This window comes from Hypanus sabinus, chromosome 4 (genome assembly GCF_030144855.1).
Source record: "Hypanus sabinus isolate sHypSab1 chromosome 4, sHypSab1.hap1, whole genome shotgun sequence".
Classification (NCBI taxonomy): Eukaryota; Metazoa; Chordata; class Chondrichthyes; order Myliobatiformes; family Dasyatidae; genus Hypanus; species Hypanus sabinus.
In genome coordinates, this window is record NC_082709.1 from 133,686,217 (window position 1) to 133,705,686 (window position 19,470).

A 19,470-nucleotide genomic window follows, 5' to 3' on the forward strand; every position below is an offset into this window, starting at 1 on the left:
GGCATTGAAAACCTGTGCCAACCAATTGGCAGGAGTGTTCAAGGACATCTTCAAACGCTCAATGCTGCAGTTGGAGGTTCCCACCTGCTTCAAAATGGACAACAATCATATCAGTGCCCAAGAACAGGGTGAGCTGCCTCAATGACCATCACCCATTTGCATCTACTGAGATGGAGTGCTTTGAGAGGTTGGTTATGGCCCAAATCAACTCCTGCCTAAGGGCCTAGACCTGTACCTACCATAACTTGCCTATCACCACAACAGGTCTACAGCAGATGCAATCCCACTGGTTCCGTCGGCCTTGGATCACCTCGACAATAGCAATACCTATGTCAGTCTGCAGTTTATTGATTACATCTCAGTGTTCCACACCATCATACCTTCAGTTCTAATCAGCAAGCTCCAAAACCTGGGCCTCTGTACCTCCATCTAGAACTGGATCCTTGACTTCCTCACCAGGAGGCCACGGTCAGTGCAGATCAGAAATAATATCTTCTCCTTGCTGACAATCAATACTGGCACACCTCACGGATGCCCACATTGATCTACTCTCTCTACATCCACAACTGTACAGCTTAAACACATCTACAGGTTTGACAATGACACAGCTATTGTGGGAGAATTTCAGATGGTGATGAAGTGGTGTCACAATAACAACATTGTGCTCAACATCAGTAAGACCAAGGAATTGATTGTGTACTTCACGAAGGGGAAGTCAAGAGAACACACACCAGTCCTCATTGAGCGAAAGGGTGAGCAGTTTCCAAGTTTCTGGGTGTAACATCTCTAAAGATCTAACCTGGGCCGGACATATTGATGCAATTACAAAGAAGGCATGACAGCAGTAAATTTCATTAGGTGTTTGAGGAGACTGGTATGTCACCAAAGACTCTTGTAAATTTCTTTTGGAGAGGATTCTAATACGTTGCACCACCATTTAGCATGGAGAGGCCACTGCAAAGGGTCGGAAAGGCTGCAGAAAGTTATAAACTCAACCAGCTCCATCCTGGGCCCTAGCCTCCCCAGCATCGAGGATATCTCCAAAAGGCGATACCTCAAAAAGGACCCTCATCACTCAGGGTTGGTCCCGTCAAGGGGCTACGGGAACCTGAAGACACACTCGACATTTCAGGAACAGCCTTCTCCTCTCTGCCATCAGATTTCTGAATGGACAATCAATCCATGAATCATACAAACGTACTTCACTACTTGTTTTGCTCTCTTTTTGCATTGCTTATTTCACTTAATTGTTTTTTTACATATATGTATTGTAATTTATAGCTTTTTATTATGTATTGCAATGTACTGCTGCCACAAAGCAACAAATTTCACAACATAAGCCAGTGATATTTAATTCAGGTATTTCTTTGAAGCTGGAATCCCAAGCTGAAATTTGAAGTACAAGTTATAAATTTAACAATATGGATTTATACAAATATTGAAGTATGTAGTTGCTTTATTGGTTCCTTAAGTTTGTTATAACCAAGGGTGGTAATGGGGACAAGCTCCCACTACTGATTAAATGCTCCCAATGGTGTGTACCTCAAAAAGCCAAGTCCACCTGTGGCTTAGCTCCCAAGCCCGGCGGAACCATTTCTACTGACACAGCAGGGGCACAGGCAGGCTACCAGAGCCTTAAAACCAGTTGCTTCAGACGAATAGGGCTCATCAGCCATGGTTGGCAGCTCATCTAGGAGAAGGAAAACTCTGATCTCAAACCTCTGCTGCCTTCCACTCATGGGGAAGGCTTTGGGAGTAAACCCCAAGGGAAAAGTCCAGATTTGGAGTCTCTAAGGCATTCCTACATTGAGTTCAACGTTGACTGGCAACTCTTGCGATGCTTCTGGTACCAAATTGCATTAGTCTCTGCCATTTATTTGGGGGTCATCAGTTGCGTAGAGAGAGGGGGAGCTTGCTACATGGGCAACAGCTTGCTCTACATATCCCAGGCTTGTGTATCTAGACAGCTCGGATGCAATATCCATTGTCAACCCTGACCAACGGAGGCCCTCAGTTGTTTTATTTCAAGACAAATCATTATAGAAATGCTGACAAAATAATTATGATTTTCAAAAATTTTATCAATAGTGCCTTTTTCCACAAAAGTAAGCATCCTTGAACTTAATTTACAATGTGAGTGTGTTCCTCATCTGAATGGTGACTACTCCAAACAAACTTATACTGAAAATGCCATCTTGAGAGCAAGAGTTAGCCAAAACAAACATTTCTACAAACAAGAACTAAAGGTCCTATGATGGCCTAAATAATATACAAAATTGTCATCAGCATTTTATGAAGCTCTCAAAAATGAAATAACAGTCCAGTCCACATTCTTCATTCAGTGAGGAATTATTTACTCATTTGTTAAAATCAACATTATGATAATTGGCACATGTTGTAAACAATTGATTCAATGCCTGCCAATCACTCTGTTAGAAGTATTGATAAGGACAACCTTTGATGAAACATGGTGAAGTTACGTCTGAACAAGCTAACTTTGAGCTGATATGTCAGATAAGAACAACATTCTAGGATGATGGCAAAGGAAAAGGAAAGGTAGTCATACAGTATTGAAACATGCCCTTTTAAGCTCAAACTGTGAACTTAAATGAACACATCCTGATTTTATTTTTGAGGTCACTATCTAAAATATTTAAGATCCTTAAATACCTGATAAGCTTTGAAATACTGCTGAGAAGCAGTTGATGTCTCTGAAATATACTGGACAAGATACACTTTACCTTGCTCCACCTATCATGTCCATACCTTTGATTACATAACAACTATGTGATGAGAAACACTTAAAAGAAATAGCTGCTACACTGCACTTGCAGCTTTATTACCATCAAAAGAGGGAGGAAGTGTTCAGCAATACTAATATAACAGCGCTAACTGGACCCAGATCGAGTTAGTTTGTTCCTTTCCAGTCAGAACATACAAGGAAAGGCCCTTCCCATGATATCATATTCTATTAAAATCAAAAACAGAGAATCATTTGACGTTCGTGAGCTCAGTTGTTTTCATATGGTCGGATCCTAATATCCCAACCGTGCAGAATTGTTTAATACTCTTTCAAGCCACATTCATTCATCAGAAAGCTTAAGAGGAAACCTACCTTGTTAATTTCAAAGCATTTCTGAGGAATACTGCCATTCATAGTACTCTCCTGGATTTCAGTTAGTCTCTTCTGGATATTCTCTACAATGGTGTCACGTGGCTGATCAGAGAGTATTTGACTGATAACATAGCTTCAACAAAGAAAGTAAATGAAAGTTAAAACACATTCTTTGAAAGAGTCGAAGCATTTCAGAGAGAAATATTTCTTTATCTAGTGTTGATTAATAAACAATCCATGTACCCTGAGGTAACAAAACAAACTTTTCACAAAGTAATAATGGAATAATACTCATAACTGAGGAAACCTTCCCCCAGCAACGAGAAAGGACAATTCTCTCCCTGAAAGCATTTTGGGCATAACCACATCTCAACGAATGCTGCAGTACAAGAAAGTAGCTCTGCATCAGATTCTCTAGGGCGGGGGTCGGCAACCTGCGGCTCCCGAGCCATTTGTGGCTCTTTCACCTCTGTGCTGCGGCTCCCTGTGGCTTTGGGAAATAATTGGTCAGTATTTAATTAAAATGTATTTTATGTTAGTTTGTTAGCTTTTGAAATGTAATTCTAAATTTGAAGATTATGGTGATCTTGTACAATCTAAGTGTGGCGACACATTTCCTGGCACATCCGAAACGGCTCACAATTAGCCAGCATTCCGGCTAAGGGAGATAGCCTACGGGGGTTTGTGAGTATGCGTCTTTTGCAGCATCTGCGTCCATGGGGGCTGGGTTGAGGGAGGCTTAAAAGCAAGGCTGTTTAGTTCGAATAAAGTTATTCGACTGCAGTTTACTGACTGCGTGAGCACACCGCTACAACGTGTTTTTATCGCTATTAATATACGTCACCACTGCCAATACCTGACACCCGCCAGTGCGCGATTTCTTTAATTTTTCGATCCAAGGTAAGCCAACTATGGAGAATTCTAAAAAAAGAAAAGTGACTGAAGAAAACAGAACGTTTAATGATACGTGGACAGATTCATTTGCTTTCACTGTTGACGAGACTGGTTTACTGGTATGCTTAATATGCAATGAGAAACTAGCAAACAACAAAAAGTCAAATGTCGCAAGGCATTTCCAGAGTAAACACGCAGCCTTTGCTCAAAAATATCCGGATGGAGATGAGAGAAAAAAAGCCGTTTCGGAACTGATGCGGAAGGTTGATCTGAGCAAAAATCATTTCCAGAAATGGATGAAGTCTGGAAAATCAACGACATACGCCAGTTATATTGCCGCTCAGGAAATAGTCAGGCACGGGAAGCAGTTTACAGATGGTGAATATATAAAAGAATCTTTCATTAAGATTTCAGAACATCTATTCACGGACTTTAAAAACAAGAGTGAAATTGTGCAGAAAATCAGGGATATGCCCCTCTCTGCAAAGACTGTCAAAGACAGAACCATAAAAATGGCAGAAGACATCACAAGACAGCAAATTAAAGACATCAATTCAGCTGTGGCCTACTCGATTGCCTGTGACGAGTCTAAAGACAAAGGTGATATTGAACAAATAGCGTTGTTCTGCCGGTATGTAAACTCTGCCGGGCCACAGGAAGAACTGATTGAGTTGATACCTCTAAAAGACCAAACACGGGGGGAGGACATCTGTGAGGCTGTCTTGAATTGTTTAAGAGCCAAAGGAATAAAGACCACCCATCTGGTGTCAGTAGCTACTGATGGGGCTCCGAATATGACGGGAACGCACAAGGGATTTGTGGCTTTACTGCAGAAGTCGCTGGACAGAAAGCTGCTGACTTTTCACTGCATCTTGCACCAAGAGGCACTGTGCGCTCAAACATTTCCTCCGGAATGCACAGAAGTAATGGATGTTGTCATTCAGATTGTCAATAAAATAATGGCAAAAAGTTTAAATCACCGTCAATTCCGTTTGTTACTGGACGAGATGGAAAGCGCATATTCTGATCTCCTGCTGCACAACAAAGTCCGGTGGCTGTCCAAAGGGGAGGTGCTGAAACGCTTTGTCGCGTGTCTGGAAGAAGTGAAAACTTTCCTGGGCAGCAAAGGGCTCACCTTTCCTGAGCTGGAACAGCCAGAGTGGCTGGAAAAGCTACACTTCATGGTAGACATGACAGCGCACCTGAACACGCTGAACACAGCTCTTCAGGGGAAAGGACGCACAGCCCTGCACATGTTGGAGGATGTTTTGGCATTCGAGCGCAAGTTGACAGTGCTTGCCAGAGATTTACAGAAAGGCACTTTGTCTCACTTCCCCAATTTGAGAGAGTTCAAACAAGGTCACGACATGATAATTTCGGAGTATTTACATTCTGCAATCATCGCAATGCAAACATCGTTTGGGAAACGCTTCTGTGAGTTCAGAGAGGAAAAAAACACATTATCCTTCCCGGTCACTCCCTTAAGCATCGATCCTTCCCTACTGAATACGACTGCATTGGCAGGTGTGAGTCAACCTGATCTTGAGATGGAACTGGCCGACATAGCCGACAAAGACATATGGGTGTCCAAGTTTAGACGCTTGACAGCAGACCTTGAAGATGTTGCCCGTCAGAAGGCCGTTCTTGCTCAGAATCACAAATGGAGTGATATTGAAAACCTTCCAAAACCGGACAAACTTGTGTTCGAAACATGGAATGCTATGCCCGACATTTATGTAAACATGAAAAAGTATGCGCTTGGAGTCCTGTCGATCTTTGGATCCACATATGTATGTGAGCAGGTGTTCTCCAACATGAACTTTATTAAAAACAAACATCGCGCACGCCTCACAGATGACAGCTTGCGATCCTGTGTAAAGATGAAGGTGACGTCATACAGCCCTGATGTGCAGACGCTGTGCGCTGAGGTCCAGGAGCAGAAATCCCATTAACCAAGTATGATAAATATTTTAATTGCCTATTATTTTATGTATATTCATATTTTTTCATTGTTCAGTGAAATAGTCCTTTTATTTTTCAGGCTGACAGCTGGCTGATGTTATTTTTGGTTTGCTGCTGGCGGCAAATTTAAGTTTGGCGTTTTTCATAAATACAAGAAGGACTCAAATAGACGTTGAGTATTTTACTTAAAAGTAACCTTCAACCCAACGTCTTTTTTTCGGAGTTCAAAATGTTTTTGTTGCATGCAGAAATGTAATTTCGTTTTCTCTGCAGGAGTTCATCAATTTCATAAATGCAACACATTATAGTTTGTTTATACATAGCATAAAGGCAAAAAAAACGTTGTATGCAGTGTTATTTCATTTTAAATGTCAAACGGGTTTTGCGGCTCCCAGTGTTTTCTTTTCTGTGGGAAACGGGTCCAAGTGGCTCTTTCAGTGGTAAAGGTTGCTGACCCCTGCTCTAGGGTAACTGTGGATGGACAATAAATGACAGCTCAGCCTGAGAAGCCCATATCCACTCAATGAATATATTTAAAAAGTAGATAATTGGCCTTGGCAGTATTTTGCTAGAGGGATAAATGTTTGTGAGGTTATGTAGGTGGAGGTCGAGTTACAATGGCACCTCCTTCATCAGCAACAGCTTAATTTCTACCTTTGATGTCTCTCTTTTTCCTTTTCAGGGTGGATAGGGTTCTGTTGAAGATCCTGACCTGGAGTTACACTCAGACCTCAGCTCATTGCAGTGGTAAAACCCACTCCCAGGGGACTAGGAGAGGAGCGTGCCCTTACAGCCCTGTGGATGGGCTGATTCCATGCCAGTGCCACCAACTGAAGCGCAGTGGGAGAAAACAGAACATCAGGAGCAGTGGATCAGTTGTTGGGGTTCTGTATTCAGTCAATCGTGCCCTTACTCTCTCTCTCTCTTGGTGGTGGGGAAGAGTTTGCTGTCAATTCCCCATTCAGAGAACTTGGGAGAAAAACAGATGCTGCAATAGACTTTCAGGGAGATGCTTTATTACATCTCCCCTCTCACTGCGAAAGGGGACGCACTGTTTCCCCTTTATTGGGGTGGTGGGGGGGGGGAAGGAAGAAAGTCTGTGGAATGTCGAATTATCAGGTGAACTATTAGTTTTTGTTGTACAGCAGATCATGGGTCTTTCTTGGGAGCTTTGTTATTGCATGCTTTTTGGGTGGAGGGTGCTGATACTTTTTTGAGGAAGTGTGTAGGGTGGTGGAGGGTCATTATTTTGCTGCTGCTAGAGCATGGGAGGGATAGGGGGCTTTGGGGTTCTAACATTTTTACTGCAAAGAATAAGAATTTCAGGGTGTATCTTGGAAACATTTCTCCGATATTAAACAAAACTATTGAACTATTGAAGACACAAGTATTTTTATCCTCTTCAGACAGTATCTGGTAGGGTGTGGTGGGGGACAGGAACTGCAGAGAAACGGAAAATAAACAAGACTCAAGCCCTACAGAGAACAACATCATGAAAGGTGCAGCATTATTACACACACAGCTTGGAGCTCAAGTTTCTTGACTGCAGTTTAAACCACACCTTCTGACTCAGAGATGACAGCTTATTGTATATATACACTGAAGTTAGTACTCATCATTTGAAAAATGTGTTTTAAAAGCACACAAGCAAAATATATTATTTAAAATCAGTTCCTTACTTTCCAGTTTCTTTTGCTAGGTCACACCAGTCTCGTCTAACAATATCCAGTCCTTTTAGCTCCTGCTTTGTGACGTAGCGTCCATCCGCAGTGGGCTCTATGACAAGGGCCGCATATTTCTTCTTCTTCAGCAGCAGCAATGATTTAAACACACCATCAATGTCCAGCTCCAGGAGTTTGTACTGCTTATTTACTTCACTCTTGACCTGCCAAAGCAACAGCATGTTAGCTAATTTTCAAACTGTCTCATTAGATCCACTTTAGCCTATACCCTAACCACAGACTGACTATAGTATGAACCTGACTTAGCTTCCCTCAGTGGTGATAATGATATTTATTACATTATTTTCAAACCATGGCAGAATAAGGTGGCATTTCAACCCAGCCCAAATAAGTATGAAAACTGACATCTGACCAGGTAAATTAGTACATTCTCATTCCCTAATAAGCAACTTATCGTGCTTGTGAGGTAGAATGTAGGATTTTAAACATGTAAGCTGCACGTGCATCCTTTTAGCAACCAATTAATTAACTAAAAGCAGCTTCAAGTAAGGGATTTCATAATTTTGCCAAAGAAAAGTCCAGAATGTTAATCCCTTTACTTTGAGCTCCTGGAGAGTTTATATACGACGAATCACCAGCAACCTCATTCATTCTCCAGAGTGAGTCAAGGTATGGCTATTCTCGCTTTAAAAATGCACCAAGTCCAAGCTAAATCCTGATTTGCAGAACCAAATGATAATAGGCAAAGGGGGATCTTAGTCTTGACATTAGATCAAAAGTCAACGTTTGATTGACTCTCCCATCCTTTAGCTCTGGTAGAGTTCCTCCCATCAGTAAACCACCAGAAAGACATCCTGGCTTTTCCCAGGCAAGAGCTCTCCTCTTAACCTGAAGAAAAGCTTCACTTTTGACCCGTCAAAGAGTTCTCTTCCTTCTACTGGAGTAAAAGAACAGGTTGCAAGGTTTTTGATTCACATTTATGTGCCATTTACATCTATCCTTTGTTCATACCACTGGACCCAGGCCTCTGTGGTCGAGAGAGTAGAACTGCCACAGTACAACAGTTCTTCCACTTTAAACCTCCAGCACAGGTTTCCTGCCATCGCCAGATACAATGAACAACCACCATGCATTTATTAAGATGCAGCACAGAATTGATCTTCCAGAGCCACGTAACCCAGCAATCCCCCAATTCAATCCTTGTCTAATCACAGGATAATTTACAATGACAAATTAAACTATCAACCAGTACGTTTTGGAACGTAGGAGGAAACTCACGAGGTCACAGGAGAATGCATAAGCTCCTTACAGGCAGCAGCAGGATTTGAACCCTATACTGCTGTGCTGCCCCAAATCTAATATACGAAGTCTGTTAGAACATACAGAGTGCAAAGTGTTTTATAGTCCTCTGTGTTTATATTCACTCTGCTGCTTGGTGTTTGGGGTAGCAGTCACAGAGACAACTCCGTAAAGCCACTTCAAAAGTTAGTCACATTTTGCAAACCTGGTTACATATTGCTGATTTTTCAGTTCAGTAATTAGAAGTAGGTATTTAGGCAGATATTTAACTACGAAATGCAAAGACCACAAGGGCCCAATTAGCAGAACCAGATACAATTTGAATCATGGCTGTTACCTGCAAGCAAAATCTATCAATACTTTACTTTAGCAGGCTTCTGGCAGAATATGAAGATATAACTGAAAGAAACATATCAAGCTGATGAAACTCAAAAGGGTGTTTGTGATTGAATCTCCAAAAAATCCGATCATGAACGCAAATTTCCAGGCAGTTAGCTTAAGTAGAACATTTTATATATTTTCTTTATTTTAATTGCTAATTTAAAAAAAAAATTCCAGTTTTCCTTTAAATTTTCAACAACCAACCACCAACTATTTCCATTAAAACAATATTGTTAGAGTTGGCGGGGGTGAGGGAAAGGAGGCGAAAGTTGAACAAGATTGAACTTTCTTATAATCAACTTAAGCTCTGATTTACTGGGCATATTTAAGAGTAACAGTGAATGATTGAAACAATAGCTCAGCCACAGAAGAAGAGCGAGATCAGACCATCTGAGTTCACAAACTGTTTGCACAATACCGAACATACCTGCCAGTATTGAATTCCTCATGGGAAGAAAAACATTTCAATTAAAAGCCACCTGGCTCTAACCAAATTGTTTAGATTACGATTTTCATTGTTAGTTTCCAATTCAAGCAAAGGCCAATTGAAGTAAATCCTACTTCATTTACATGTAGCATGTACTGAAATTCAAATAAATGCTTCAGAAGTTGTCAATACTCTTATCGATAAATAAATCTCGCTCATGTGACACATGGTACTTTTATTTAAAATAAAATGGCACTGATATCTGATCTGTGTATCAGATTAGTCACTGCAACGCTTGAACTCTTCAGCATGGTACGTCACCTTGTTTCCCAGTTTGAAGACTTCCTCCAGATTTGTACTGTTGGTATTTATCATGATGGAATCAGTGTCTCCATAAATAACTTCAAGGTTCATCTAAAGCAAAAGAAAATGCCAGCTGTAACAACCAAAGAAATGTTTCTGCACAGATGCTGTTATGAGGAAGAGTCCAAATTTTGGTCTTTTTCAGTTCAAATAATTTTGCAAAACCACAAACAAAAAGCAAATTAACTTTGCCAGTGAAAATCATGCCTGACCTGCCTTCTTACATGGGTTTAAGTGACAGTAGGGTTAAACTGCAAAGCCACCATCTAAGCATATTATCTATTCAGTCTTGTCATGGTTGTTTTGACCATATTGCTCGCAAATTAGCTGTAGAGCCCCATTGTATATCTGCAATGACCATGCTTCATGATAATATATAAACAGTAAATCATGTTGTGAGATCTCAAACTGCAACAAATATACAGTAAATCCCTTTCTTTTCACTGCTTTCATTCAAGTCTATGCATATATAACTGCGAATACCAATGGATCTTAGTGTTGTGATTGAAGATTTACCCAAATAAAGAAACAACAGCCAAATTCATAAAATTGTCTTGCTTGAAAAAGACAGCTTCTAGGGCTGCATCAGTCAGCTCGTTAAAGCTTGTGAGCTGCCTGGCTTTTGTTCCATGCTCTCTATTAAATTTTCCAGATATTACATGGGAACCAAGCAGAACCTAACCAATTGATACAACAAACAGTGCTTTAGGAGATTTTGTATCTCATTTGAGTGGCCAATAAAGGATGACAATAGAAACATCTTAAAAGTCAAACAGTGAGGGGTTGAAGGGTGCACAGCACGAATCATAACTGGCTAAAACACAAAGTTGTCTTAAAAAACACAAAGTTATCTTAAAGAGATGCACACTGCAAGATAATATCTCAGATCTTAAAAATGAAGGCAGCATACCAAATACCCTCTTTGTTCTATCCACCTGCGTTACCATTTTTCAGGAGCTACGAACTTGGACCTCAAGGTCCCCCTGTACACGAACACTGAGGTCCCTGCCATTTACAGTGTATGCCCTTTTACTATTGTCCATCCCAAAATGCATTGTCTCACATCTATCTGGATTAATTTCCATCTACCACCACTGTACCCAACTTTCCAAATGAACAACGATGTATTTTTTCACTATCTATTACTTCACCAATTTTGTGATGTCACCAATCAGTCCACCCACATTCTCCTCCAGGTAATTTTTTTTTTTGAAACAAACACCAAATGTCCACTGCACAGGCACACGACTGGTTACAGACTTACAGGCAGAAAACCACCCACAACTGCCCCATATCACCAAGTCAATTATAGATCCAGTTTGCCAACACACCTTGGATCCTATATGCCATCATTTCCTGAACCAAACAGAACTTGTCAAAAGCCTTGCTACAATCCATGTAAACTAAATCTACTGCACTGCCTTCATCAATTTTCTTAACTATTTCAAAAATATTCAGATTTGTGAAAAAGGATACCCTTTGACAAAACCACTTTAACTACCCCTAATTAGGCTCTACACTTTTAAGTGAATATAAATCCTACCCCTTAGATTTTATTTCAATAATTTCCCACTATTTTTGCAAGGCTCACTGGCCTGTAAATTGGCTTATTCCTTCTGCCCTTTTTGAATAGGGAACAACACTTACTATCTCCAGCTTTCTGGTACCTCACACATGGCTAATAAAGAGCAAAATTCTCCACTTTTGCTCCAACAATATCCTTCCTTATTTCCCATAGCACTGTCATTGGGTAAGTGATCAACCGAACAGATGCTTCAGTTTTTTGCAACTCTCTTGCAAAAGTATATTTTTCAGATTAAGGAGCTCTCAATGCTTGAGTATATATTAATTTTGATGTAACATGTGAAGCTACTGTTTTACATTCACCACTTGTTTTAAAGTGGTCAGACATTGCACTTAAAATGGAGCAAATGAATTACTACCTGTTTTTAAGATATATGTCCAAATCACAAAATTCATACATTCATTGAATTAGCTCAGGAGTTTTAGTGGGAAAATAATTACTTCACATTCTTTAGAAATATATGAACTCATCTGACATAGGTGCAAGGAACTGTTTAACTGATACACATGGATCTAAGGAGTTTATTTTCTACCATCATACTAAACTCCTGCACTGTAGACTCTTTGTGAGCCACACATATGGAGCAACAGGTTACCCATGGCAAAGATTTGTTAGTTATTCTAATAGGCCCCGCAGCCTCCAATCTTGTCTTTCCATCAAAGAGACACAAGTTGAGCTGAATTTACATTCAGACCCCCACTTCCAACTGAATGCTCACTTTTATTTCAATCACAGATACATCTGTCAATTGAAACCCTCAGCAGAATTAAATTCTACAGTTTCAGATTGTCTATTAGCATTAAGCAAATCCTGTTAGTGAAGATGTAAAGAGTGATGTTGACAGATGAGTTAATAAATAGGGAAGCAGAGCACATTACTGGAAATGGCAAATATGACAGGTCTGTCACGGTTCTGACCTTTTATTGCATAAATTTACATCACCCGTGAGTGAGTTAGAATTGCTGTACTTCCCTTGCTTTACAAGAAGGGTCGGCTTAAGAATTTCTACTCCTCCATAGCTAATTACAATATTTTCATTTTAAGACAGGATACATCCAACATCTACATTCTTTATCAAACAAATTTATTTCGAGAACCTGTTTAATCCAATTGCAGGTTCACTTAGACTATAAAAAGCCCGTGACCTTTAATAACCTACATAGTTATTTGCGAGCTTTGTTCTTATTAGTCATAACAGTGTCATCCCTTAAGCAGCTCTTCTGGCAACTTCTCTATCAAGAATCAGAGTGCAGCAAAGTAACTGTGCAGAATACATGCTGCAAACACAAAAGACAATATTCATTGTTCATTTCATGTATGGAGAAGTTGTTTCATATTGATCTTAATGGGGACAATATCAAGCATGAAAGGTAGTTTAATACCTCCCATTATTTCACATGCCACCTTCTGCCTCCCCACAAAACATGACATGAATAGTATAAAACCTTCTGAAAATGGATATCATGTACTTTCAAAATATAGCCCCTTAAAGCTGCTGTTGGAACAGGAGAGCATTTCTGAGCAGGTTACACAAAATTAACCAAAAATTAAAACCATTGCAGAATTGCTGCTAATGGCATACAAAAGCAAAGTGGTAAACACAGCATTAGCACAAAGCACTCAAAGGAGGCAGCTCCTGAGGGAGAAGTGCTTCTATTCACAAGGTTCACATATGTGAGGAACAACACAATTTATCACACCCAACATATGAAAAACATTTCTTTAATTAACACAAATAACTTATTCCTGATTAAACTCTTGAATATGAATGAGATTTGCTGCTGTGAAGGAGCAGTTCCTGAAGTTGGCTGCTAATATCTTTGCAGCTTAGCACCAATTTATACACTGATACGCACGGGGATAAATTACCTTCTGGACCATCTCCTTGGTGTGCACGAGAATCTGAAATAAAATAAAAGTTGCAGGTAAACAGGTGGCAATTATTGGTTAATGATCTACTTGTCTACTCTAAATACAAACACAAAAATATAAGATGCGCCTGCTGAAATAATTCCTGTGGTTCTTTGAGGCTGTGCAGTATTCCATGACTTGCATTCAGTTTATAATATGTCTCACCTACTGGATGGATGGCAAGGTGGAGATGTGTTTCTACCAAAAGAGGAGTGAGGCACACATCCCTCTGCTACCCTTGGACAAGATGTAACACGTGCTCAGCACCCTCCCCCCCCAAATCAGGGTCACATTAAGCCATGGGATCAGGTGGTGGTTAGTCTTATGAGCAGCTGGTGCATATCACAAGTCCCAGTTATGTATGCACAGATGCCAGGCAGACAATTTCCAAAGAGTTTTGATAATGGCTGGGGTCACCCATCTCGTAAAACCTCTGCCCAGAAGGCAACGGCAAGCTACATCTGTAGAAAAATTTGCCAAGACCAGTCATGGTCATAGAAAGACCATGACTGCCCATGTCATACAACACAGCACAAAGAACAAATAAACTTCTACTGGACTGTACTCATTCCATCACTATATTCTCCAATTTCATTAGCACAGAAAATCCCATCTACCTCAAACTTACTCAACAATGACTCTGACGTAGGGTTCCAAAGATTTGCAACCCTGTGCACAAAGTTCTGTTTACTCAACTCCATCTTAGGTGATTGATCTTGAGACTATACTCCCCAGATCCTATATTTAATCTGGTCTGCAGTGATATTGGTTAGGAAGGCAACAATGACATAAAACCAAGGGGTGGGCGGGGATGGTTCATCGGAGTAAAAGGCAAACCCATAGCCTTACCTCCTGAGCAGTGCTGGAACGCACATAACGTTCCATACAATGGAAAGGCAACTCAGCCATTTCCAACAAAGGCAAGAAAATGTGAAAATTATGTTAATGGCGACAAGAAGATGATAACACAGAAATTAAAAGCACTTTTTATTCAGCTTTGTTTAAAGGACAAATTTGGATTCACCCAGTCACAAACTTCCAAAAACTGTAACATTTTTCACCTACACTTAAAATGATGTCATCAATTTGATCCTCATTTGATCATAATTTGTAGATTAGAAAAAAAATCTTGTCCTTGTAGCCTGTTTTAAATCTAAAACCCTTGAGTGGTACAAGGAGCAGGTGATGACCATGGAGTGCTCTTGATAAGGACAGCTTTTCCATTTATGGGGGATGGGGAGGAGGAATGGATGCCACAAACTGTTATCAAATGAAGTGCGAAACTTTTAAGAAATCAAACATACTCCGAACTTTGAACAAGTGTCTTTTATTTTTAAATTGTCCTGATTCAAATCATATTATTACAGCAACTCTGAAATTGTGTTCATTTCGGAAGTATATTTGTTGATTTGCTCTTCATAGCGTCATAGAGTAATACACCCTTCAGCCTAAGCAGCCCATATTCCTCAACTAGTTAGTCCCAATTTCCTACGTTTGGCCCATGTAACTCCAATCCCCTCCCCTCCATCTACCTAGCCAAGTGCTCCTTAAATGATATTATTGTGCCTGCCTCAACCACTTCCTCTGCCAGTTTGTTCCATAGACTCACCACCCTCTCCTTGAAAATGTTGCCATCAGGTCCCTTTTGACTGTTTCCCTTCTCACCTTAAGTCTACACTTCTGAGTTTTGCACCTCCCTACCCTGGAGAAAAGACTGTTACCATCCACCTTATCTGGGCTTCTCATAATTCTGAACTCAGCTAAAATGCCCCTCATTTTCCTATATTCTAAGGAATAAAGATCTAGCCTGGCCGATCTCCCCCCATAACACAGACCCTCTAGCCCCAGCAACATCCTTGTAAATCTTCTCTGCACTCTCTCCAGTTTAACCATGGATTTCCTATAACAGTGTGCCAAAACTGCACACAGTACTCCGAGTGCAGCCTCACCAATGACTTACGCATACAACTACAACATTATGTCTTAACGAAAGGTGAACAAACAATTGGAACCAGAAGGGGGGGGGGGGCCTACGTGTTAAGTGGATAGATGAGTCAAGAGGGGAAAGGAGACAGCAAAAGGTGGGGTGGGGGAAGAAAAGAGCAGCAAAGATGAGGACTGGAGGATGGGGGGGGGGAAGACTGAAATAAAAAGAGGAACGCACACAAAACACTGGAAGAACTCAACAACTCAGGTAGCATCTATTGAAGGGAATAAATAATCAGGTGATGTGGGATGCTACCTAAAGCTAGAAAACTCAAAATTCCTGCCTTTGGGTTGCAGATTACCCAGGCAGAATATAAGCTATTGCTCCTCCAGTATAATACCTCAAGAAACTTCCTTGGGCACATTTCACAAACTCTATCCGCGCCCTAAACACTGTGGCCCAGTCAATACAGAGAAATTATTAATCTTAAACCTATCAGTAATTTCTCTACACATCTGCTCCTCAAATTGCTGCTGACTAGTAGGGGTTCTAAAATACAGCCCTACTAGAGTGACTGCCACCACCTTATTTCTCAGTTCTACACATCTGGCCTCAATGGACGATCTTCCAAGGACATCATGTCTATGCACTGCTTTCATGTTGAGACAGCTATTCACTTTTTTTTCTCATGTTTGCTTTCTAAACACAGTACCTCCCACATGTATGATCAAAAACAGTTGTACATAAACTTCCAACCAACACTTTGTTAGTTTCTGTTTGTAAATGTCAGTCAACCTTCAATTCTTATTATGGAAATGGAAAGTAATAATCAGCTTGAAGTTTAAAAAACACTCACTATAGAAGAGCTCTGCAGAAGCAGATGCAAGTTACTGCACCTGCTTTATTACTGCCGAAGAATGCAGCAAAAGACAATAGGTTACTTGGTACATTTTAGTGTTACTACATTTTAAACCAATAAAAATAGGAAAAAGAAAAAAAAAACGATAATAACCATTTCTTTTGCATCAGTCTGAACAATTAAAATCCCATAAAAGGCAACTAATGATCTTCTGGAAATACTTGAGCTTAAATGAGCTTTGAGCACAATAAATGGTAAAAATACAATCATAATCTACTGTACAAATCTAAATACAAACCTGAAATATCATTTGGTTCGCATTTAAAAAGGAAAATGAGCCACACAATAATTGTACCTTAAATACACCCCAGTTGATGGTATATAGGGAAAGTATACCAGTGCTCAGGCAATAATTGGCCACCCATTAATATTGTGACAGATAACTTTAAAGTATCAAAAGTGAATAAATATAATAGCACTTCTACTTTAATTGTCATTAAAGATCCCATGGTGTTAAGATTAAACAAAACCTACATATTTCTTTATCACCTTTTAACTATTTGTGCAGTTTAGGATTATGACTTCCCAACCCCAAGGCAAATTAGTTCAAGAATTTTTAAAAACTCCTAGATCTGTGAAGTACTACTGCATTGGAAACAATATTTCACTCATGTCAAACACATCAGTGAAGAGTTTAATAGGCAAATCTATGCTGTAATTCAACACTTATTACAAAATGCCAAAGTCATTTCCCTTCAGACTAATTGGCTGAGATTTAAGCATTATTGGACTACAACTGCTTAAAAGCAATAATGAACTCCTCAAACCAAGTGTTGGCTGATTAGAAAAGCCATAAATTAAGAAGCTTTTCTAAATAGATTATGCGGTTCGAGTGGAACTTGGGGAATTCCCAATATCTTTCCATTTCACGTTTAAAGCCGGTGTTTTATTTAACAGCAATTACTTTGTTAGCAATGATTTCCTTATTTTATTGAGTTCCAAGACACACACACACGATGCACACTGGGAATAATTCACCCTCACTGGCTGCAATCAAAACATTTAGATCAACTGATGAGTAAAAGCCCAAATCCGAAAAGCCCAGCAGACCTTCCCTGTCATCTTTCCCAAATCACTTTACAGTACATAACGTGCTGAACATATCCAGTCACACATTTAAACTGTTTTATGTTTGGTGCCCGTGCAATGCACTTGCTGAATCATTACATGAAAGAAAGCAAGGGAAAAAAAAGTCGGCAATCAAATTGAAGCAATGACTCATTCTTCTTTAGGCATATATCGGCAAGAATGTGGAAGTAAGATGATCCAAGTATGAAATACTGAAATACCGCAACAACAGACTGTAGAACTAACGTCCAAACCCTTAGGACAGAGGTTCCCAACCTCTATTTATGCCATGGCTCCCTAACATTAACCGAGGGACCATGGACCACAGGTTGCGAACCCCTGCCTTTGGACAAATAATAAAATAGTTCTGATTCATAACACTGATACAGCACGATGCCATGGGGAAGGGAAGTACAATAATTAGTGCACCCTATCTCCATATGCTCCCCTAACAATGACAGCAACTAAAAAACAAACACAGCAAATGGGACAAGAAACAATTCATGTCACCTAACATTCTTTACTCTGGGGAGGGACGCACTAAATGGATCACTGAGAACACTGTAGACATTAGACATTAATATAATTTTATTTTTTTCTGGGTTAAACCAACCGTCAATAAAGCATCTCCTCCTTACATTGATACAATCATGAAGAAGGCACACCAATGGTTCTATTTCATTAGGGGTCTGAGGAGATTTGGTATATCACCTAAGATGCTAGAAAATGTGTATAGATGTACCACGGAGAGCACTCTGGCTGGTTACATCACCACCTGGCATGGCGGCTTCAATGCACAGGATCACAAGATTGTAAACTTAGCTATCATGGGCACAACCGTCCCCCACGAGACGGCATCTTCAAGGAAGGGTGCTTCAAGAAGACAGCATCTATCATTGAGGACCCTCACCATCTGGGATATGCCCTCCTCTTGTTACTATCAATAGGGAGGAGGTACAGGGCCTAAAGATTCCCACTTGAACTTTTAGGAACAGCTTCTTCCCCTGCACAATCAGATTTCTGAATGGTCCATGAATATCATCTCATTATTCCTCTTCCGCACTAGTTAATTTTGTAACTTGGATCAAAACTTTGTCTTGCACAGTACTGCTGCCACAAAACAAATTTCATGACATGTGAGTGATAATGAACCCAATCTTGATTTCAGAAATGAAACAGACCAGAAAATCAATTCATTTTCTACTAAAATTCTGTGTTAGTTATAATTTCAATCAAGCAATTTTTTTCTTAAGAAATTGGCCTTCAAATTTTTGCTATTGTGTGTCAACTACCAAACAACTCACTAAACACATCTGTTTGTGAATATATAACAGAATAGGCATAGTTGATATCATTACCCTGGCACAAGTCTTCCCACCCAGGAAGAGAACCCTGTTCCCACCGTTCAAGTTACCATTTAAAGAACTTTAAAGTAACTTCATAATCCATGAAGTAAAAAATCTTTTTTTTTAAAGTTCTGTAACTTGCTTACTGAACGAAGAAATTAGCAGATGAGACTATTTTAACAGTTACATTTTTTAAAAATTCTTATCAAAAAGGGTATTTAGCCAATTATGTTACGGTGGCATTTTCAAGTCGCTCACTCTGCTGTTAAAATAAGTATTAAAGCAATATGTAAAACCATAGTTCTACACTGGTTTAAAACTTGTTTTAACACTGCAGAGTGAGCAACTGTAACCGTAACAGTGTGTGTTGGATTTCTATGATGTTGCTTGGAAGCTTCAAGTGAAATATCTTTAACCAAAGACAGAATTCTCAATTAAACTGGTACATTGTGCAATAATATACCATTAAACATTCCACATGATGCAAATCAGTTTCATAGTTATCCAACAAATATACAAACTGGAAAAGGAAAAAACATATAGTGATCAAAATATGTGAAACTGTACAAATCAGCTAACTTTCCATAAATG

The 19,470-nt window shown here is 39.8% G+C and overlaps 1 protein-coding gene across 2 annotated transcripts in view; it reads right to left on the minus strand.

Moving 5' to 3' along the window:
- The window catches only part of pola1 (polymerase (DNA directed), alpha 1), a 291,471-nt gene that overhangs the window by 147,755 nt on the left and 124,246 nt on the right, over positions 1–19,470 (minus strand). For both annotated transcript variants that reach the window (XM_059966177.1, XM_059966176.1), the window contains exons 27-30: positions 13,578–13,610; positions 10,082–10,174; positions 7,651–7,856; positions 3,116–3,248 (exon numbers count right to left, since the gene is read on the minus strand). In XM_059966177.1, the coding sequence (XP_059822160.1) occupies positions 3,116–3,248; positions 7,651–7,856; positions 10,082–10,174; positions 13,578–13,610 (465 nt within the window). The remainder of the gene's footprint in view (positions 1–3,115; positions 3,249–7,650; positions 7,857–10,081; positions 10,175–13,577; positions 13,611–19,470) is intronic.